The 22,761-nt window shown below is 43.1% G+C and overlaps 2 protein-coding genes across 3 annotated transcripts in view; both read right to left on the reverse strand.

The window, feature by feature from the left end:
• Positions 1-4,884, reverse strand: part of ALDH8A1 (aldehyde dehydrogenase 8 family member A1) — a 38,480-nt gene extending 33,596 nt beyond the window's left edge. The window contains exon 1 of one of the 2 annotated variants that reach the window (XM_040350474.1): positions 4,688-4,884. In XM_040350474.1, the coding sequence (XP_040206408.1) occupies positions 4,688-4,846 (159 nt within the window). In that variant the 5' untranslated portion in view covers positions 4,847-4,884. The remainder of the gene's footprint in view (positions 1-4,687) is intronic. The other variant, XM_040350473.1, reaches the window with a different exon arrangement.
• Positions 4,885-8,066: 3,182 nt separating this feature from the next.
• HBS1L (HBS1 like translational GTPase) overlaps positions 8,067-22,761 on the reverse strand; it is a 174,415-nt gene continuing 159,720 nt past the window's right edge. Inside the window, exons 17-18 of the mRNA XM_040350475.1 lie at positions 21,448-21,592; positions 8,067-8,688 (exon numbers count right to left, since the gene is read on the reverse strand). Of these exons, the coding sequence (XP_040206409.1) occupies positions 8,677-8,688; positions 21,448-21,592 (157 nt within the window). The 3' untranslated portion in view covers positions 8,067-8,676. The remainder of the gene's footprint in view (positions 8,689-21,447; positions 21,593-22,761) is intronic.

The raw sequence follows: 22,761 nt of genomic DNA on the forward strand, positions 1-22,761 counted from the left end.
AAAGGGAAATCTCCACAGTAGAATAGACAGCAAAAAATAAATTACATTTATTTTTTAGGTAGTTACAGTTTTTTTTTTCTTCTTTTTTTTTCAAATGCTTGCCATTATAAAACACCCCCACCAGCTAAGTATATTTTTTCCTAACCACGTAACTTTTGCTGGACACATTTGGTCTGTTATAGAAAGTAAAAAAAAAAAAACAGATGTGCTGGTTGTCTCAACTGTATGTTACAGGGGGACTGCAAAGGCTAGTGATTACACTGCATCATATATGTGTTTTTTATTATTTGCATATATTTCAGTTTTAATACCTTAACTGTGTAAGACATATATGTTGTCCAGGAGGTGGGCTTTACCCTACGTTCACACCTATGCACCTATTTTCTGTGCATGTAGTTCACATCTGTGCATTTTGTGGTGCTGCATTTTTTTAAAAGGGTTGGGGACTTTTTTCCTGCAGCAGATTGCGTTTTGCATGTAATAGACTTCAATGGCATTGCATCAAAAATGCATGTTGCATTTTTGATGCGTTTTTCCCCTATAGAAACACAGGAAGCTCGGTAGGTAGGTAAGGGACGAGGTGGGTGACAGAAAAGCAGCCAGTCAGTGGTTAGAACTGAAGGTCCTGGTATGGATTGGGGGGAGGGTCCCACACTGTTTTTTTTTTTCCCAATTTTGTTTCAGGCACTTTTTTTTTACATTCAGCTGTCAGTGTGGAACCCCGCTGACAGCTGATATCTCATCGATTTTTAAGGATGCAATGACAAAACTGCATAAAATATCACAGGTTTAAAAATGCAAAATGTGCCTGAAAAATGCATCAACCACATGGATGTGAACCTAGACTTAAACCTCAAATTTATGTGTTCTTGTGTTTGTAGTGGGAGTGCGGTTAATCTGGTGCTCCCAGCACTGACAACAGGTTGTTGGCGACGGTCTCTACTAAAGTTTGGGACCCAGAGGAACTAGATCCCAATCACATGATTGCTGTGACAGCCTCTGATTTGCTATCACAGTGATCACTCACTTTGTAACCCCTTCCCTGTGTTAATATTTCCACTGTAAGGAGGAGAAGCAGACTTTTCTGCTAGCGAGGAGAAAACGATACATCGTATCTAATCCTCCTCTCTAAGGAGAAGCCTGTACAAAAATAATTAAATAAATAGATTAAGGCCCCTTTCACACTAGCTGACGATTAGGTCCACCTGAAAAACAGACATGGATCAGAAGATTGGACCACCGGCATCTGATCTGTTCCCTATTCGTCCGGCGAATTGGATCAGATGACATTTGGATTGAAACGGATAGGCAATCCAGAGAGATCCCCGCTGAGCAGGTGGATCCGCTTCACAGACCGCACCATCTGAAAGGGGCCCAACTAGTTCAGTGCTTTATCTAGCTTAGTGAGTATAGGTGTCAGTGTTAGTAGCAATATATCAGTTAGTGTCAGTGTAATTATTAGTTAATGGCAGTTAGTGGCAGTGTGTCAGTGGGGTTGATTTAGACCCCTTTCACACTGACACGTTTTTCAGGTGGTTCAGCGCTAAAAATAGAGCTGCTATACCGCCTGAAAAAATCGTGCCCTGCAGGCTTCAATGTAAAAGCCTGAAGGCTTTCACATTGAAGCGGTGCGCTAGCAGGACCGCTCCAAAAGTCCTGCTAGCCGCATCTTTGGAGCAGTATAGGAGCGGGGTGTTTACCGCTCCTTCCCATTGAAATCAATGGGAAACCACGGTAATACCGCCCACAATGCGCCTCTGCAGATGTGCATTGCGGGCAGTATTAACCCTTTTCCGGCCGCTAGCGGGGGTTAAAACCGCACCGCTAGTGGCTGAATATTGCGGTAAATACGACGGTATAGCGGCGCTAAAAATTGTGCCTTTATACCGTCACCGCACCTCCACTGCCCTGTGTGAAAGGGGCCTTACTGGAGAGTGCCAAATCTGTGTCAGCTGTGCATGGTAGCAATCAGCTTTTTACTTTAGTTTGTCCGATTAAGCTTTGGTAAAAAAAAAAAAAAAAACCTGGAAGGTTTCTATGCAGAGCTGCACCATATTTTGCACTCTCCAGTTTTAGTAAATCAGCCCCAGTGTGTTTTAGGTAAGAAAAAAAGGTTTTATGTTTAGTCAGTGTGAGTGTTAGTGTCACAATACGTACTATTGTTTTTTGGTCCTACTATGGGTACAAAGAAAAAATAACACACATCGCTGTAATCGTCGGGAGTAGGGAAATGTATTTTGCATGTTTTTTTGCTGGTGGTGCATAGTAATGGTATAAAAAACAGTCAATAAAAAAATAGATTTTGTTACTTTTTTTGCACACGAAAAATACCTCTGGAACAACCCCAGAGGAACCCTGATGAAGAGCAATGCTGCCTTTCCCTAGTATCTAACCATAAGTTTCGGTATGCTTCTGTACTCCCAGATCCCAATGCAATGCCCACATCCATGGCAAAATCACATCCATGGAGAAAAGAACAGGGGATTTATCAGTACAGCCAAGAGCCTATGCCTGGTTGAAAGTAAACAAAAAAAAAAACATCCAGAATGGACTCTGAATCTTTGAAGGAAAAGAGACCCAACCCTAGTTGGACTAGTCCACTGACTTCAGTAAAGGGTTTTCAATGTCTCTTTGGGGGTATCTAACACAGAAGACTAGTGTGCTCTGCCTAATGATCATCTGGGGAGGCCCATAATGCTCCTCAAAAGGGGTTAGCCTACTGTGTAGTACGCAGAAGTGTTAATCTCTCCCCTGTAATGAGAGGCTACCAGGGAGAACTAGTGTCCAATGAATCACCCCTTTTAAACATTGTTGTGCGTGAAGTCAATGCTCACAGTATTTTCCAGCGCAGGACTAATTTTCCTGACGCAGGACGGACTCCCAATTGTTCTTACTTGTGAAGACACAACAGTATTTGATCGGTATCAAAAAGAATCTGACACAGCAGGCCTGCAGAACCCTGCAAAGTGGTTTCTACCACCAGAGGACAAGACTTTGTAGACACACAAGGGACTACCTTCTCCATGGAAGCAAAGGACAGGGAGTGCTAGCCGTGGAATATTACTCCCTAGGGGTAAGCTTGTTTGTCAAGGATTTGAGCAAATTAGAATCAGGGGAAAGCTGCGAGAAGACCTCAGTCTGTTAGCAGAATGTGAGCTACAGCACAGCAGGAATTAGAATTAGGCATGTTGCAAAAGTGTAGATAGGCAGCACACATACCCAGGTTAAGAGGCATGGCCTCATGTACTCAGAAATACCTGGACAGATAGTACCAGGTAAGGGTCGATGACCAGAGGGTCATGTAGCCATACGCAACCAAAGCATTGTATGCGGGAAGCAGGAACATATTGAATTTTCATATGATTCTTTGCAAACAGGTGCCATGCTGGTGGAAGGAGAGGTTATACCCTGGGCTAGCCTACAGGTTTTTTGTTGTCAGTTTCCAATCATCCTGTAGGTGGCAGTATAACCCAAAGGTTTAAGACTTGGTGGAATTGATTTACTAAAACTGGAATCTAGTGCAGCTGTGCATGGTAGTGGATCGGCTTATAACATCAGCTTGTTCAATTAAGCTTTGAAAAAAAATAAAAAAAATGGATGTTGATTGGTTTCTATGCAGAGCTGCACCAGATTTTGCACTCTCCAGTTTTAGTAAATAAACCCCAGTGTGTCCCATGATCCCTGTATCTCCCTTTTAAACAAATTTAAAGCACTGATTCAGTAAGTGTCCACAAGACTAAGGTAATCAGATTCAGGATAATGGTTATACATGTGTGAAAATATGTCAGAAACAAAGTGGAGAGGCATGCTTTCCATGCATAAACAAAAAAAATGAGAAATCTAGTTGCTTGGGTCAACCTCTATTTTAGTTTTTTTTATACACAAGATACTTTTGGGCCTAACCTGACTGTTAGAGCCGTTTCACACACAGGCGGCACGACTTTGGGGGCGACTCGGCAAGGCGACTTGAGAGGCAACTTGCAAAATGACTTCCGTATTGAAGTCAATACAAGTAGCCCCCAAATTTGTACAAGAACCATTTTCTAAGTCGAAGCGACTTGCGTCGCTCCTATTAGAACTGTTCCATTGACTACTGCGGACCGCGACTTGTGAGTCGCCTGACAGGTCGCCCCTGTGTGAACCGGCTCTTAATACTTTGCAACAATATTTACAATGCAGTTTATGACAAATACAAAACCAAATTATTGATAAGTACACATCTGTATTTATATTTTTCTTGAAGTGAATATAATAAACAGTTGCTGTTGCCACTATTTTTAGAGGTATACATTTTACAAGTGCTGTACGTTAGGGACACAGGAGTTATTTCAGCATTCTTATATGTAAAATATAAAATTATACTAAAACATATGCAAGATTCTTAACAGGAACTCCAACCTAAGAAATCATTCTTTAATAAGTTCACTAGGCACTAGCAGCCAAACTTTATTTAACCTGGTCAAAAAATACTCCTGCTACTTGATAAAGGGCACAGTCCAGAATCAGGCAAGGGGCCAGCATAGATGAATATTTAAAAATGTAAATTTTTGGTCTTCTGTCCTGTAAAACGAATCTAACTAAACATATTGCAAAAAGAAAATAACTTTGGTAACATATATCAAATTGTTCCTATATAAAGCGTATAGTCACTTTAGACAAACACACACAAAAAGAACCCAGATCTCACCTCTTCATTGTCACTATCAGGTACTCTACAGAAGATATTTCCTGTAGAAGGATCAAAAGAATCGATGCAAGATCTGCTAGGTACAAATTTTCCTCCAATGTAATTCTGCAGCTCTAAAATAGTGCTTTGTTTTTCCATGTTAGCAGGTAAGAGCAGCATTGTAATAACCAAGTTTTAAAAACAAGCAGGCTATATTGGAGTTTGGACTGCACATCTATTTACTCCTCCCCCATTGTGCAAATATATAACTTTGACCAAGTATTTATCTGCACATGAAAAAAAAGACTTGTAAATGTCAACTATAAGGGTCATGCTATAAAAAAGAAAAAAAAAACAAAACAAAAAAAACAACCTGCTCATTATAGGTATTTTTAAACTAAACCACAGTGCTTAAAAAAAAAAACAAATGCAGATTCATTCCTCAATAACTCTTTGAAAATGCTAAGGGCCCATCCACACCACATGCAGTGCAGTGCTTTTTTTTCCTGCAACAAAAATTCATGGAAAGTAGGTTATATGGGTTTCAATGGCATCATTCACACCAGTGCAGTGCGTTCCAGTGCTTTTCTGTTGCAGAAAAAAAAAAAGAACATGCTACTTTTTTCCTGGCCAAACCGTACTGGAATACAGTAAAAAGCATAAAAAATGCTGTGGACCACAGTACAGAAAAAAAAAAAAGGCAAAAAAAAAAAAAACGGCAAAAAAAAAAGCATCTCGAATGAACTCGGAAACGGATCAAAATGCGCATGCCGAAACACATCCGGAACAGATCTGGAGGCCAATTGTGTGGTGTGAATGGGCACTAAATCAGCTACCTAAAATGTATAGGGCCAGGCTTTGAAATCTCCCTCAGTAGACCACAGAGATCTAAACATTAATATAAAAAGCAATAGGTGTACTATATAGATATATATATATATTAGATATATCTATATATATTAGATATTTAGATATATCTATATATTTCTATCTATCTATCTATATATTTCTATCTCTCTCTATGTATATATTGTGTAAAATAAGTATTGAACACATCACCATTTTCTAAGTAAATACATTAATAAAGGTGCTTTTGACATGAATTTTTCACCACGTCAGTAACAACCCATGTAATCCATACAAAGAAACCAAAAACCATAAGTTCAGAAATCAAATTAAGTGTAAAAAAAATGGAATGGAATGACACGAAAAGTATTGAACACGTTAACTGAAATAAATACACAGAAAATTTTACAAAATTCCTACTAAACATAGAAGCTTAATATGTATTGAGTTAATAATTAACAAATATTTGTAATTTTTACATTGCGTCTTTTTGCAAAATGGTGAAAATCGAACGTACGCAAAAATGTAAATAGTCACATTTCTCCAAGAATCTGAAGGTTTTAATTTTTCCCTTACAGCTTTAAGAATTTGTGAAAGACCCCCAAAACCATATATTTTCTAAAAGCATATGACCTTTAGAATAAAAAGAAGTACACTAAAACCATGATTAGTAGATAAAAACACAGCTAATTTTACAAAATTCCTGCAAAATCCCTGGTAAATATAACTAACCTAAATGTAGTTAATAAATAAAAAAAAAAATATTTTTACACTGCGCCTTTTAGCAAAATGGTGAAAATCGAACGTACCCAAAAATTTCTCCAAAAATCTGGAGGTTTTCATTTTTTTCACTTTCAGGGTTTGTAAAAGACCCCCCAAACCATACATTTTCTGAAAGCACAAGGCCAGTGGAATAAAAACAAAGTGCTGCTGATTTTTAAGGCTGCGCGATATTTGTGCAAATATTTATCAAATCAAAATTTTCGCAAAAAATACACATTAAATCATTAAGTGTACATAAACACAACATAGTAAAATTCCTGCTAAATTGCTACTAAAGTATCATTCACATGTGGCATACTAAGGTGTACGCCCATGGGGGGCCATGTTTACCCGCACAGAAATGCACAGATGTTCCGCGCAGTACCTGTCATCCGCCTGCTCAGTGGGGATCAGCAGACAGATCCCCCGCTGAGCAGGCGGATCTGCTTCACAGAGCAGCTGGTCCATTAGGCACGTTTGTAAGATTTATTTATTTTCAAGCCACATGATCAGAGCCTGAGGCTCCAATTAGCTTGAAAAAGGTTGGGCTCAGAGAAATGCACCCACTTGTGACAATATTCAAAGCAGAAGTGCTTCAGTGTTTGTACTAGCTCTGCGGCTAACTGTCTTGGAGGTGCACTACAACGTGGAACTGCTCACATTGCACTTTGCATATCTTGCTTTACAAGGTTGAAATTTGGAGATTCTTGCTTTTGAGACATTTTTTAATAATTTTTTTTACATGATTGTGGGACTTCCATATGCTCTTTTGTTGTAGCGCTACCCTGAAGGATCTCCTTGGTTTGTTTCACCCTTTTTCACATCACTCCTGATGTGTATATCCTTCCAGCTGCTTATCAACTTCATTCATTTTTACCCATGATAATTCCATTCATTTTTTTGGTTTTACATGTTTCCATGTGTTCATATTTTTGCACTCTGTAATTTTGGCACTGTCTTTGTTTTGTTTGTCACTTGTGACAATATTCGCTATTGTCTTCTGGCTTCTACTCCCGGCCAATCAGGATGGGTTAGGTTGGCCAGGAGGAGAAGCTGAGGAAGCCATGGAGGGGTGAGTGGCGACTGTCACGGTAAACGGGTGAGTGCGGGCGGACCTGGGGGGTCTTACTAGGTTTGTTTTTTTACTTAACATTTTTTTTTTCTGGTAAGATATCTGAGGTCTAAACAGACCTCCGGGTGGAGTAATCAGTGCTGAGGGGAGAGAAGAGGATAAGCGAGGAGAGTAGTTCTAAGTGAAAGTTAGCGCCGGGAGGTGGAGTGGCAGGGGACAGGGTGGCGGCGTGGGTGGGGGGGTGCGGTCATATTAGGGGTTAATAACTCTGATCAGCGGGTTGTAATCCGCTGGTCAGAATTATAGAATTGTTCAGCAGAGTCTGCTGAACAATTCTGATATAAGCTTATGGTCATTTAAGTGACCATAAGCTTATAGGAGAGGGTGATATGAGGTCCATAAGGGGTCTGGACTTGGCAGCATGTGGGCACTTTTGGCAGTGAAAGGGTTAAACCAAGCTAAGTAAATTCCTTATTATTATACTCTCAAGTTGACTGAAATTATTATATGATACCCACATATCTAAAAGGTTAAAAACATAGGAACTTAACCCCTTAACCCTTTATTACAAGTACTTATGCTAATTGCAATTTAAATATGTTTAATGATTTTAATAAATAATTGCATAATCAGAGTTCAGTTTAAGACTAGCCAAACAAGTTATATTTAGAAGCATAATAAAATTGATGAAACACAAAAGGACAAGGAAACAATACAATGTATGCTCAAACCAAAGCTTTTTAATTTCTCTATTTTAGATCCATTTTCATCATTGAATAAAATTGGCACGTCCCTCACAGCAAATCTACATACACACAGCAAACAATCATCTCATGGGAGGTTCAGATCTTCTTAATGTTCGGCCATGCTCTAAAACATAAAATAAAAAGTCCTTCTTTTTTGTTCTGCTTCATATAAGCAATTTATATTTAGAACTAAATATATTAGCCTAAGTTATCAGAAAGAATGAAAAAAAAATGACAGACATTTCAGAAAGAAACTGTAAACATGTCTGCTAGGATCAGAAGAGAATATCATGCCAAGTCAAATATTGTTATTAATATAAATTAATCTTGCATGAGAAAAGCTTCAGCGTTCATGAGAGATTGAGGACGGTAGAGACACAATAAGGAGCACTTTATCACAGGTTTAACCATGTGAATGAATCACAGACTGAGGTCCTGGTTCTTTGTTCTGTTAGATGGAAGTAGTCCACAGGTGAGGTTCCCCCTTTAATTGCACTTCATGTCTTTAGCTGGGCAGTTTAGGTAGAGTACTCTCCACTTTGAGTGTGGTTAGTTGGTGAAGTCCCCTTCGTGAGACTGTAGTGTCAATCTTTTATCTGAGAAAAATAAAAAGTGAAACAATCAACCACAGGGTGACTTTAAATGTCACATATACAGAAGATGTTATTTTTTACTATGCAGCACATGAACGGATTTCATTAAAGCAAGAAAGAGCACCTGGCAGACAAGTATTGTTTATATCATTAAAGGCGTTGTAAAGGTTTGTTTTTTATTTTCTACATAGGTTCCTTTTAAGCTAGTGCATTGTTGGTTCACTTACCTTTTCCTTCGATTTCCCTTCTAAAAGTTTTTTCTTTGTTTTCTTTGTCTGAATTTCTCACTTCCTGTTACTCCTCAATAAGCTGTTCTGGCTGACTAACCCCCAGCCAGAACGGCTCGAATGATGGTGGCAAACTTACTGAGGGGAAACCGGAAGTGAGAAATTCAGACAAAGAAAAAAAAACATTGCCGTTATAAAACATAACAAAAAAAAAACATTAAATCTCTTCAAGTTTGGGCAAAACATATTCTGCTACAGGTTTTTTATAAAAAAAATACCAAAAAGTGTATATTTATAAGTTTGCGTGAACGTTATAGCACCTAAAAACAATGGTATATATATACGATCTATAACAGGACTGCGATATTGTGGGGCACAATCTAACACTAACTGATGTTGGAGGGAACTAACTGCCATTGACGTCACCAGTGCCATTATAACAGTGATCAGTGCTAAAAATATACACTGTCACTGTTCTAATGACACTGGCTGGGAAGGGGTCAACATCTATGAAGATCAAGGAGTTAGATATGTGCCTAACACATGTGTAATGTGTGTAAAGTGTGCTGCTTTTTACCAATGATCTCTTAATTTCTCATCCTTGTGTACAAAGCTGAATTTCAACACAGAGCTCTCGCTTTGAATGGAAAAGCCAATCAGCATGTCCCGGCTGTGAATCATTGGCCCAGAACTTGCTGACAGGAGCCGGCCGGGAGACGTGCATCCTAAACCTGGAGATAGGCAGCGATGTACCATTACATTGCTTTGCCTATAGCTGCCGCCTGTCCGCAGTACATTGCGGCAGGCAGTCGTTGATGATTAATGTCTGTTTGCTAGGACAGATACATTTTTTTTTCCTTGTTCCATCAACAACCTATTTACAATATTCTGGCTATGGCTAGTGTTACATGTTCAAGTGGGGAATTCCCCTTTCTGTCCTGGTAATATAAAGTTGAATTTATGCATTACCGGTAAATACCTGATACTTGAAATAAAAAAAATAAAAAAGTTAAAAAGAAAATCCAGCTTTGCTTTCCCCATTTTGATTTTACAATAAAATGGCAGTGTTGTTATGATGTAACTTTGGCCTTCAATTCAAATCAATTTGTTTTGGCAGCAAAGATTACAGCACTGCATACTGTACAGTGAGGGAAAAAAGTATTTGATTCCTTGCTGATTTTGTACGTTTGCCCACTGACAAAGAAATGATCAGCCTATACAGTAATTTTAATGGTAGGTTTATTTTAACAGTGAGAGACAAACAAAAATATCCAGAAAAACGCAATTCAAAAAAGTTATAAATTGATTTGCATTTTAATGAGTGAAAAAATGATTTGATCAGCAAGATTTCTGGCTCCCAGGTGTCTTCTATGCAGGTAAAGAGCTGAGATTAGGAACACTCTCTTAAAGGGAGTGCTCCTAATCTCAGCTTGTTACTTGTATGGAATGGATATATCGCCCATTCAGTTCGCATGTGTTGCGCTTTACAAGTTTCTCACTCACTCACTCACACCTGTCCACAGAAGCAAATCAGATTCCAATCTCTCCACCATGGCCAAAACCAAAGAGCTGTCCAATGATGTCAGGCACACAAGGCTGGAATAGGCTACAAGACTATTGCCAAATAGCTTGGTGAGAGGATGACATTTGGTGTGATTATTCGCAAATGGAAGAAACACAAAAATAGGATTTTTATAACAGCTTACCTGTAAAATCCTTTTCTTGGAGTACATCACGGGACACAGAGCCTAGTAATTACTAAGTGGGTAATATTCCACCTTCAGGTGCTGGACTATGGTGTAATCAGTTAGAAAGGAAGTTACCTCCCTATATAACCCCTCCCATACTGGAAGCACCTCAGTTTTTGTAGCAAAGCAATAAGTGTCCCAATATCCCCAAACAAGAGGGGCGGGAGCTCTGTGTCCCGTGATGTACTCCCCGAAAAAGATTTTACAGGTAAGCTGTTATAAAAATCCTATTTTCTTTATTGTACATCACGGGACACCGAGCCTAGTAATGAATCAACATTGAAAACAGTTGATTTAGACGTTGCCTGCTCTTTCCTGGGGCCTCCTGGTAGCGCAACAACATCAGTTTTCCGTATCCGAGCAGCCGCTTCGGATAGGCCTTGACTTTTCTTACTCTAACGAGAGAGAGTGTAACCATTTTAATAGCTGATCTGAACACTGCCTGCCCATTTCTAGGGTCTTCTGGCAGCACAACAAAAAAGAGATTTTTAATACAGCTTACCTGTAAAATCTTTTTCTTGGAGTACATCACGGGACACAGAGCAGCATATTCATTACTATATGGGTTATATGGAGTACCTTCAGGTGATGGACACTGGCAATCTCAAAAACAGGAAGTGCCCCTCCCTATATAACCCCCTCCCATAGGAGGAGTACCTCAGTTTTGTAGCAAGCAGTATGCCTCCCAAAATGGTCCCCAAAAGAGGGGTGGGAGCTCTGTGTCCCGTGATGTACTCCAAGAAAAAGATTTTACAGGTAAGCTGTATTAAAAATCTCTTTTTCTTTATCGTACCTCACGGGACACAGAGCAGCATATTCATTACTATATGGGATGTCCCAAAGCAATGCTTACAATGAGGGGAGGGAGAACATCTTCCCAAGACAAAAGGATTTAATTTAGAGATATACTCAAATCATAATAAATCCAACTTAGTTGAGAAAAAATAATTTTAAATTTAACTCAAAAGGGAGCCCCCCGGAATCCGAGGGTCTCAAACTGCAGCCTGCAGCACTGCCTGCCCAAAGGCTGTATCAGTATTCCTTCTTACGTCCAACTGGTAGAATTTTGTAAACGTGTGGACAGAAGACCAGGTTGCCGCCTTGCAAACTTGAGCCATAGAGATCTGGTGGTGTGCTGCCCAGGAGGCGCCCATGGCCCTAGTAGAATGAGCCTTTAATGATAACGGAGGAGGCAACCCTTTCAAGCCGTAGGCCTGAGTGATTAACTGTTTAATCCACCTCGAGATGGTGGATTTTGCAGCTGCCTGCCCCTTCTTGGGCCCATCCGGTAAAATGAACAACACATCTGTTTTCCGGATCTTCTCTGTAGCTTTAAGATAGGCCTTCATGGCCCTGACAATATCCAAGGTATGCAGCAACCCTTCCTTTCTGGAAGTAGGTTTAGGAAAGAAGGATGGTAATACCAAATCCTGGTTTAGATGAAAAACTGGATATAACCTTTGGTAGGAAGGAAGGATGAGGGCGGAGAACGACCCTGTCCTTATGCAAAATAAGATATGGTTCCTTACAGGATAAGGCTGCCAGTTCCGATACTCTTCTGGCGGAAACTATGGCGACCAAAAATACTAACTTCCTTGTCAGTAAAACCAAAGGAATTTCAGCCAACGGCTCAAAAGGTTGTTTCTGTAAACTTGACAGAACAAGATTTAAATCCCACGGACAAAGCGGGGATTTAACTGGAGGATTAATACGTAAGACCCCCTGCATGAAGGTCTTAACCAGCGAGTGGGTGGCCAGCGGCCGCTGAAACCACACTGACAAAGCTGAAATCTGTCCTTTGATAGTGCTTAATGCCAGTCCTTTATCCACTCCTAGCTGGAGAAAACTTAATACTCTATCGATGGTAAACTTACGAGAAAGCCATAGCTTGGACTCACACCAGCCTACATAGGCCTTCCAGACCCTGTAATAAATCACCCTAGAGACCGGTTTCCTGGCTCTGATTAGGGTAGAGATTACTTTCTGAGACAGACCTCTACCCCTGAGAATCAGGGATTCAGCTTCCAGGCCGTCAAAATTTAGATGCCGTAAGGCAGGGTGGAGGATCGGACCTTGCGATAGCAGGTCAGGCCGTAGAGGAAGAGTCCAAGGGTCTCCCACTACCATCTTTAGGATTAGTGAATACCATGCCCTTCTGGGCCATGATGGAGCTACCAGGATGACTGGTATGTGCTCCACCCTGATCCTGCGCAGCAGGCGGGGTAGTAACTGGAGCGGGGGAAAAGCATAAAGAAGTTTGAACTGATGCCATGACGTCCACGTCCGGCACTCCCCATCTCTGGCAGAGTGTCTGAAAGACCTGTGGATGTAGAGACCATTCCCCCGGCAACAGAGTCTGGCGACTTAAGAAGTCCGCCTGAAGGTTGTCCACTCCTGGAATGAATATTGCCGATATGCAGGGCACATGAGCTTCTGCCCATAGGAGAATCAAGCTCACCTCTCTCTGAGCGGCTTGACTCTTGGTTCCCCCTTGGTGATTTATGTATGCCACTGCCGTGGCATTGTCCGATTGAATTCTCACCGGGAACCCCTGCAACTTGGCCGTCCAAGCCCTGAGGGCTAGTCGAGCAGCTCTGAGCTCCAAGATGTTGATGGGCAACTGCTTCTCTGGCTTTGCCCAAGTGCCTTGGCGAGTGCAACCATCCAAAATTGCTCCCCAGCCTGTCAGGCTGGCGTCTGTGGTTACTATCTTCCAAGCCACTGGGCTGAAAGACTTCCCCTTCAGTAGATTCTGAGGGTCTAACCACCAACACAGACTTTGTCGAACTCTTGATGAGAGCGGCAAAGGGATATCTAAGGCCTGTGGCCTCCTGCTCCATGCTGACAGGATGGCTGCCTGCAGGATGCGAGTGTGGCTCTGGGCGTACGGTACCGCCTCGAATGTGGCCACCATCTTGCCTAGTAACCGCATACATAGGCGAACAGTTGGTTCTTTCTTGCTTAGAACCAGTAGGATTAATTCCTTGATGGCTTTGACTTTTATCAGAGGCAGAAACACCCTCTGTTGTTCTGTGTCTAATCTCATGCCGAGATATTCCAACTGCCTTGTGGGCTGGAATGCTGATTTTTCTCGATTTAGGACCCAGCCGAACCTCTCGAGGTACTGAACTGTGAGGGCCACTGCTCGTTCCAAGCCAGGAGACGAGTGATCTATGACTAGGAGGTCGTCCAGGTATGCTAGGATCGTGACCCCTTGGATCCTTAGATTGGCTAGGATTGAAGCTAGGACCTTCATAAACACCCGGGGGGCCGTAGCCAACCAGAAGGGAAGCGCCACAAATTGGAAATGACGTAGAGCCACCGAGAAGCGTAGAAATCTTTGATGTGGCTGGTAAACTGGAACATGAAGGTAAGCATCCTTTATGTCTATGGATGCCATAAAATCGTCCTTCTGAAGTGCGGCAGCTGCTGACCGCACGGATTCCATCCGAAATGAGCGGACCTTTAGGTATGCATTCACCATTTTTAAGTCCAAAATTGGCCTGACATCGCCGTTGGGCTTTGGGATGATGAATAGGTTGGAGTAGAAACCTAGCCCCTGTTCTTGGACTGGTACCTCTACTATTACCTCCTGAGAGAGTAGATGATTCAATGCCGCTATTAATGCGGCTCCCTTCTTCGGATCGTTTGGTACTCTTGACTCCTGAAAATGAGGAGGAGGAAACTTTAGGAAGTCTAGTTTGTAGCCTGTAGCCACGGAAGACCGTACCCATCTGTCGGGAATGCTGGCCTCCCAAACCTCTGCAAAGAGACGCAGTCTTCCCCCCACCTTCGTGGGTGGGGGCGCCCCTTCATAAGGCCGGCTTGGGGGCTGGCTTCGCTGGCTTGCGAAACCACTGCTTCTTGCCTCCGGCGGCCTGTCCCTGCGACTTGTTAAAGTTTGATCTTGCAGGAGGCCGTCGATACTGTTTGGTATTGGAAGGCCCCTGCCCAGGGGAGTACTGTCGTTTAAACGCAGGCCCCCAAAACTTTTTCTTGGTGGGCAACAGAGTACTTTTTCCGCTTGAAATGGTCTGAATGTATTTATCCAGGTCTTCTCCGAAGAGTCGTCCTCCATGGAAGGGGAACCCTACCAAGAGCTTCTTGCATGGGGGCTCTGCCTCCCAGCTCTTTAACCATAAGAGTCTTCTCATATGGATAAGGGATAACGATAAACGTGACGCTTGCTGGATAGAATCCTTAATCGCATCTACCGTAAAGCGTATGGCCCTAGGGACGTCCGAAAATTCTTCTGCCTGCTGGGCAGGAATAAGTTTAAGCATCTGCTTAGCTTGATCCGATAATGCTTGTGCAACCCCAATTGCAGCCACAGCTGGCTGCACTACTGCCCTTGCAGTAGTGAAGGAGGTTTTAAGTAGCGTTTCCAAGCGTTTATCAACCGGATCCTTGAACACCTGTATGTTTTCTACAGGGCATGTTAAAGATTTGTTAACACATGAGATGGCTGCGTCTACAGTCGGGGCTGCCCATCTCTTGGAAAATTTCTCTTCCATAGGATATAAGGCAGAGAATCTTTTTGGTGGTACAAAGATTCTATCTGGCTTGGCCCAATCTTGGAACATAACTTCCTCTAGTAGAGGATGGATCGGAAAAACCGCATTGGTTTGAGGCGCTCTTAGTGAGCCCAAAGCTGAGACCGTTGATACTTGGAGATCTGGTATTGGCAAGTTGAACGTCCTATGGACCAAGTCTGTTAAAACTTGAACCCACCAGCTCTCCCCTTGGGAGGCTGCGCCAGACTCCTCCGTACCCGGATCCTCGATCCCTGAACCTACTTGGTCCTTGTCCAAGAGGTCTTCCAATTCCCCTGCGGAAGGGACCTCCTCATCTGAGGGTTCACGCTCGGGCGACGGAGATCTATTCCGTTTTTTGCCCCGCATAGCCTTGGCTATCATCTTTTCCATTCTTTTTTCCATCTCCTTTAGAGAGGTGGACAGTACCTCGTCCGTGACCACCCTAGGGTTGGACTGACCCGTGCCAGCTCCAGCCCCAGATCTCGATGGTCCCACCAAGGCTCCCTCTGGGGAAAGTAGCGGCATGACTTTGTCCGAGACCTCAGACCCTCTGGGGGAATCCCCACCTCTTGTACCCTCTGAACCAGATGCCATGGTACAATACCGAGGTACGCCCGCTACTTAACGGTGTTTGGGAAAATAAATAGTTGTTGCCCAAAAAACCTTTCTGGGGGAAAAAATGCCTTCTTTCTTATTAACTTGGTTTTTTTTTTTTTTTTTTTTTTTTTTTAAACCAAAGAAAGAAAAACCATTCTGTCCCCCCCTTTAGTAGTATTTGCCAAAAAAAACTGCTGAAAAAGAAACCCTATCTCTAGGGTAAAGAACAGTCTTTTTGAAGACTGTAATACTCTTCTTTGGCCACTGTGTGTCCTCGGCGCCCCACGCTGCCGCTCTGGTCCTTCCTCTCTCAGTTCCAACACTTCACTGAGCTGGGAACTTTTTGGAAGGGCCGCCCCTTCCTTTTACCTACAGGCCCGCCCTTCCCCTGTCAGCAAACGGCGCGAAATTGCGCCCATATCACAGGGACGCACGCGCGCGCGCCGGCGGGGGGGGGGAGGGGGCCACACGAGGAGGTCAGAGGCTGATCCTGCCGTCCAGGCCAGGATCCACAGAGCGGCATTTTTTCCTGCAGCAAACCGCCTGGACCTCTCTGAGCAGGCTTGCAGGTAGGAGCATTCACTCCTTTACATAAGAAACCTCAGTAGATTCCCAGGGGCTTCTCTTAGAGAGAATTGTCACTATACACACAGGCCCTTTTTCAATGCTTTCTAGCACCAGTTGCAATACTACCAGGGAGGTAACGATTATGGGGAATATATACATACAGAGTCATCCTATCCTAAGATATGTGACTCACCTTGCCAGATGCAGCGCATAAACCATAGGCATGTCCCACTGTGACCTTCCCCCAGAAAAAACCTGCTGCGAACCAAGTTCCGCAAGTTTCCCCTTCACTTACCTGCTCCATGCCGCAGGACTTTGCACAGCAAGAGGTCCAATCTTCCCCCATCTCCGTGGGGCGTCTAGACCTTCAGGCCCTGGGTTCCTATGAAGGATCCACTGTCCTGGGCCCATATAGCACCCTGGCAACAGAAACATTAGGCCCCCAAAGGTTTCTAAGTTCTGGGCCCAGAGTCCAGCTCTCTGTGACAGAAAGCATTATGGGCTATACCCCAATGGTTTGGGGTCCGGTTACTGACCACTTTAGCAATGAGGCCTTTGGACAGAACCGGTTAGCCCACCTTAATCCCAAGGATGTGGAGGCAAGCTAAACCATGACCAACACCTAAGACACTGGCGTAAAAACTGAGGTACTCCTCCTATGGGAGGGGGTTATATAGGGAGGGGCACTTCCTGTTTTTGAGATTGCCAGTGTCCATCACCTGAAGGTACTCCATATAACCCATATAGTAATGAATATGCTGCTCTGTGTCCCGTGATGTACGATAAAGAAACATCAGTTTCCTATATCTGAAACCTTCAGATAGATCTCTAACTGCTCTCATCTATATTGAGAGAAAAGCAATAACTTTTCCTTTTGCGGAACAAGGTTCTGGAAAAAAGGAAGGCAAGAATATCTTGATTCAAATGAAAACTAGATCCTTCTAGGAAATAAGGCTGGGTGAGTATTAAACATCACCCTACTTGTAAGAATAATTAAGTATGGCTCTATACAAATAAAGTTGCCAATACTGAAACTCTCTTGCGGAGTCTACCGCAACCAAGAACACCAATACCCTTGTTAGAAGGATGAAGGGAAATATGGTGCATCGGCCCAAGGTGCTGAACTTGTAAGCCGACAAAACTAGACCCAATCCTCCGAGCACAAGGGCGACCTAACTGGCGGACTTATACACGTTACCCCTTGTATAAAGGCCCGGATCAAAGAGTGCGAAGCAAGCGACCTTTGAAAATACTGACAAGGCCGAGATCGGATCCTTGATGTAACCAACGCTAGCTCCATCTCCTTTCCTAATGTAGGAAGGCAAGAATTTTACCTATGACATACTTCCAAGGATGTCACCCCTTGGATTTCAACACCAGGAACATGGGCCTTCCAGATCCTATGATACATGGTCCTGGAGGCCAGCTCTCCTGTATGAATCAAGGTAATTGCCGCTGATTCTGAAAGTTCCGATCCTCAAGAATGCGGGCTATAACAGCCAGACCATTAATTCCCATGTCTGCAAGACAGGATGTAATACCCCCTTGCGAAGTAGGCCTGGACAAGATGTAAGGGACCCTGGGTCCTCTACTACCACCCTTACTAATCCTGCACAGTAAGGTCGTCTGGGTTATGCCGGAGCAATTAGGCCAGCTTCCGTTCTCCTCTGATGTTGCATAGAAGCCACGAAAGTCACGGCACTGGGGGGAGAGAACGCATAAACCAGTGACAACTGGTCCCCCAGGATCACTAATGCATCTGTCCCGCATGCGAGTGGATCCTTTGGCCTTGACACAAAGCTGTTCAAATTCTTGTTGAACCTGGACGCCAATACATTTTATGTACAGGGTACCCTTTCTCTGGCATTTGGTCAGAAAAAAGTCAGGGTGTAGAGTTCATTCTCCCGGGAACAATTGTTGATGGCTCCAGAGAATAGCCTGCCAATTCTGCATTCCATAAAATGACGATTGTCAATAGGCAAGGCACAAGCTCCTCTGCCCAAGCCCGAACATGGCAGCCAGTGGAGGGACCTCAAGGCCGATGAGATTGATTCCCACGGCTTTTTACCAGTTACCAGTCTGGCTGCCGTGTTCTGGACGACTTGTAGGCGTGAGATCTGGTATTTTGGTAGTCCTATGTAGAGGGAATTTGCGTAGTCGAGTCATGAGTTGATGATTGTTCCCACCACTACTGCTGTGTCCTCTTCCGGGATGAAGGGGATTAGCCTACATAGCATGCGGAGCAGATGATGAGAACCGCTGACGACTGATCCTATTTGTGCGCCCATCATCATGTCTGCGTCAAAGATGACTCCGAGACTTTTGACTTTATTGCTTGGCGCAATGGTTTGTCCGAGGATGGTGTTAATAAATTGATACACCTTTATATAGTACATCAGTTCGATTGCACGCAATGCATCGTATACCTACCTCTACCTGCACTAAGTGTACCTGCCCACGTGCGAACTTTGCAAATGTTATGTGGCTTTGACCAGTCATAGCAAGGTACTGGCAGCAGGTGACGGAGATATTCACTATAGTTTTGTCAAGTCCTGTTCTATGTACCCCACTGGTATGTTTACTAGGGTTTCTGGACGAAGAGCTGTGGCCGAGACATACTAGGACCATGTTAATGGAAACACTATTTATGGCTTGTAAAGCAGTGGCACTTAAGTGGATTCAGCCCACCCCTCCATCTATACGTACATGACTTGGTTAGTAAATCGGGTACTGCCTTATGAAAAACGTATTTTTGAACACAGAGTTGCCCAGCTAAGTATAATAAGGATTGGGATGCATGGTTTTCTTCCGATCTCACTGCAACAAACGCATAAAAATATCACTGGAGGTAGTAGTAGCAGTAATCAATAATTTGGTGTTTCTCTGTTATTAAAGTGCTTGTATGCCCTGGAAAAAAAAAAACCTGTAAGGCAAAGGGCATCGCATACTAGCACATAAGGAAATACTTACCTTAGAACTAAGCGCCCAGTCAACACTGAGGGAGCTAACATTTTTCCTCTGTGTTTCTTCCGGTTTGCGGCTCCGGCGCTGTGAGTGGCCGGAGTCGCAATGAGGTCACTACAGCGCATGTGCTGCCAACGTCAGCGGCTACATGCAAGGTGAATATCTCCTAAACCGTACAGGTTTAGGAGATATTCATTTTACCTACAGGTAAGCCTCATTATAGGCAGTGGTGGTATGTCCATAAGGGTGGACAGGCGCGCCGCCGCCTCCCTCCAGCCACCCCCTCTATGACCAATGGTTGGATTCATGCAAAGCATGAATCTATCCATGGCCGTCGCTGACATTCCCTATTCAGGTGCCCGGCCCCTGGCGTATTGATTATTGTCACTGTCTTTTACTATTTTAATAAAAATTAGAATATTTTTTTTACCTACCATGAACATTTTTGACTGATTATTTGTCAGTGGGCAAACGTAAAAAATCAGCAGGGGATCAAATACTTTTTTCCTCTCACTGTATGTAGCTAATGCTACTACAGTATTATACAGCACTCTCAGCTGCCGACAAACTCAGTCATGGAAAAAGTCTGTTTGGACCAGCTTGATGCAAATAAACCATTTAGAAAAGCTGGACTTTGGCTTTAAAATGACATTAAACCTTTATTTTTCTTTCATTAAAATAATACGAATGCGATACTTGCCTGCTTCTGTGCAATGGTTTTGCACCACTTCCGATCCTCCTCTTCTGGGGCTCCCCGCCAGTGTTCCTGCCTCTTTCTCTTTGGCGAGTGCCCCCAAGCCGCTTGCTATGGGGTACTCGTCTGTTTGCTTCTGAGCCACCCTGTCTGTCTCTATTGACTCCATTGAGACCAGGCGGCTCAATCCCCCCCCCCCCCCCCCCAATCTGCCCAGTGAGGAGTGAGAGAGCTGTAACAGGATGATATTTAATTTGCTCAAACACACTGGGGCCGAGTTACTAAAACTGGAGAGTGTAAAATCTGGTGCAGCGGTGCATGGTAGCCAATCGGCTTCTAACATCAGCTTGTTCAATTAAGCTTTGACAATAAGCCCCGGTTCACACTGGTGCTTTTTGACATGCGATATGACATGTCAAATCGGCGGCATTTGCCAGCAATAGCACCGTCCTAATCGGTGCGATGCCGCATCTGCAGCGCTGCAACGATTTCAAAAAGTAGTTTCTGTACTACTTTTTGCAATTTTGGCCTGCAGAAACCTGCACAGATGTCTCTGTAATAGTAGCCGAAATCGGGACTAACAAGCATGAGTGAAATTGTGCGCTGGTTTCAGTAAATCAATGTATCAAAACAGTCATGTTTTTTCCTAAAATGTTCATTAATAGTTTTTGTTTCTCAGTGCTGCTATTCTCCTTTAGTGCTTTTCAGCCAATTGCTTTCTAGATGGACTTTCTCCAGCCTGTCACCCTGACAGAGACAACAATGAACCATGTCTGCACAATGTGTGTTCACGTGGACACTTCACCAGATATGCATGTGACAGGGTGACAAAATAGAAGCAAGCTGTCATCCTATAACAAGTAGTGCCTAAACAAGGAACTTCATGGAACAATCATCTAGCATTATTTTAATGAAAGCATCAGATTTAAAGTGATTGTAAAGGTAAAATATTTTTGTATGTCATACTTACCTGATCTGTGCAAGGGTTTTGCACAGAGAAGCCCCAATCCCACTCTTCTGGGGTGCCCTGCCGGCACTCCTGGCTCCTCCCCTTCACAAGTTGCCCCCATGGAGAGCCGCTTTCTATGCGTCCATTGACACAGACAGCAGGACTTGGCCCTGCCCCCGCTCTCGTGTTACTGGATTTGATTGACAGCAGCATGAGCCAATGGCTCCTGCTAACAATCTATCCAATGAGGACCACTGGGCTCATGCATATCGCTGGAACAAATGGGATCAGGTAAGAAAAAGGGGGGCTCTGAGACTTGGCAACCCCTTCGCTGGAACAAATGGGATCAGGTAAGAAAAAGGGGGGCTCTGAGACTTGGCAACCCCTTTAAACCTATTGAAATTACATTAACATATTAAAATTGATATGAGATTTAAATGTTTGAATTTAGATTTATGATAAAGAATAAGCCAGGGGTTACCTCAGTGACAACTCCAGCAGCTATGGATGATCCACTGTAACGTAACATGAACCTCCCAAGTTCTTTAAAGTCTTTGTATAATTCTAAAGCAACAGGTCTCTGCGTTTGTAGCTCTATTACAGCATTCATTCCTTTTGTTAGACATCTGGGGGGGAAAAAAAGCATAATTTTGTACTTTAGTCAGAGGAGTAACCTAAATTGTAAAACGTACTATATTGCCCATTGATTCTTTTAAACAAGCAAAAAAAAAAAGACTTTCATGCAGTGTAAGATTTTCTGGGATGCAGAACGGTAGCACTGACTAGCCAGCTGCATGATTTCCAAGCTGTTCTGCAACATGTCTACCTGTGTTGTCTGAAGTACCTATGCTTGAATGTATTTGCCTTCTAAAGTGACATAAAAGAAGAAATTATTCCCCCTCAGCAGGGGATGGTTTCTGCTCCCAGCTACATAAAAGTGATGAAAAGGCATTACTTCAAACAAGCAGCACCAATTCATCACTAACAATGATGGGACAATATGACTGTATGCAGACAGGGTAGGTTCACTTTCCCCAAGATGCAACAGTTCACCCCTGTTACAATCATGCCACATCATTAGCCAGGTTAACTAATCCCTGTCATTAGTGTCAAAACAGGAATGACAGAAATTACATATCCATTTGTTACAACGGCTATATTTGCCTTGGTGGGTTTCCTCCTAGGTTCTGAGCACTTATGGCTGATGGGTACACCAATGTCTATGGACGATAGGGTTTAAAAACAGGATAACAGCTCTACATATATGAACCAGCACAAAGGTCCAATGCAGTTACTATACCTCTGGTCCTGTTTATAAAACAACTAATTAAGCTGAATAATACGAAAGTTCTTTAAGGGGTTGTAAAGGTTTTTTTTTTTTTTTTTCTAAATTGGTTACTTCAAGCTAGAGCATTGTTGGTTCACTTACATTTTCTTTCAATTTCCCTTCTAAATGTTTTTTTTTCTTTGTCTGAACTTCTCACTTCCTGTTCCTCCTCATAAGCTTGCCCCCATCATCCAAGCCGTTCTGACTGGGTAGTCAGCGTGCTCGCCCCCACCCTTGGGAATACATCCCTGCGGGGAGACGCTGTGTTCACAGTTCAAAGGGAGGGGGCAGGCACGCTGACCCCCAGCCAGAACGGCTCAGATAATGGGGACAAGCTTACTGAGGAGGAACAGGAAGTGAGAAGTTCAGACAAAGAAAAAAAAACATTTAGAAGGGAAATTGAAAGAAAATGTAAGTGAACCAACAATGCACTAGCTTAATATAACCAATTTAGAAAATAAAAAACAA

This window comes from Rana temporaria, chromosome 4, assembly GCF_905171775.1.
Source record: "Rana temporaria chromosome 4, aRanTem1.1, whole genome shotgun sequence".
NCBI lineage: Eukaryota > Metazoa > Chordata > Amphibia > Anura > Ranidae > Rana > Rana temporaria.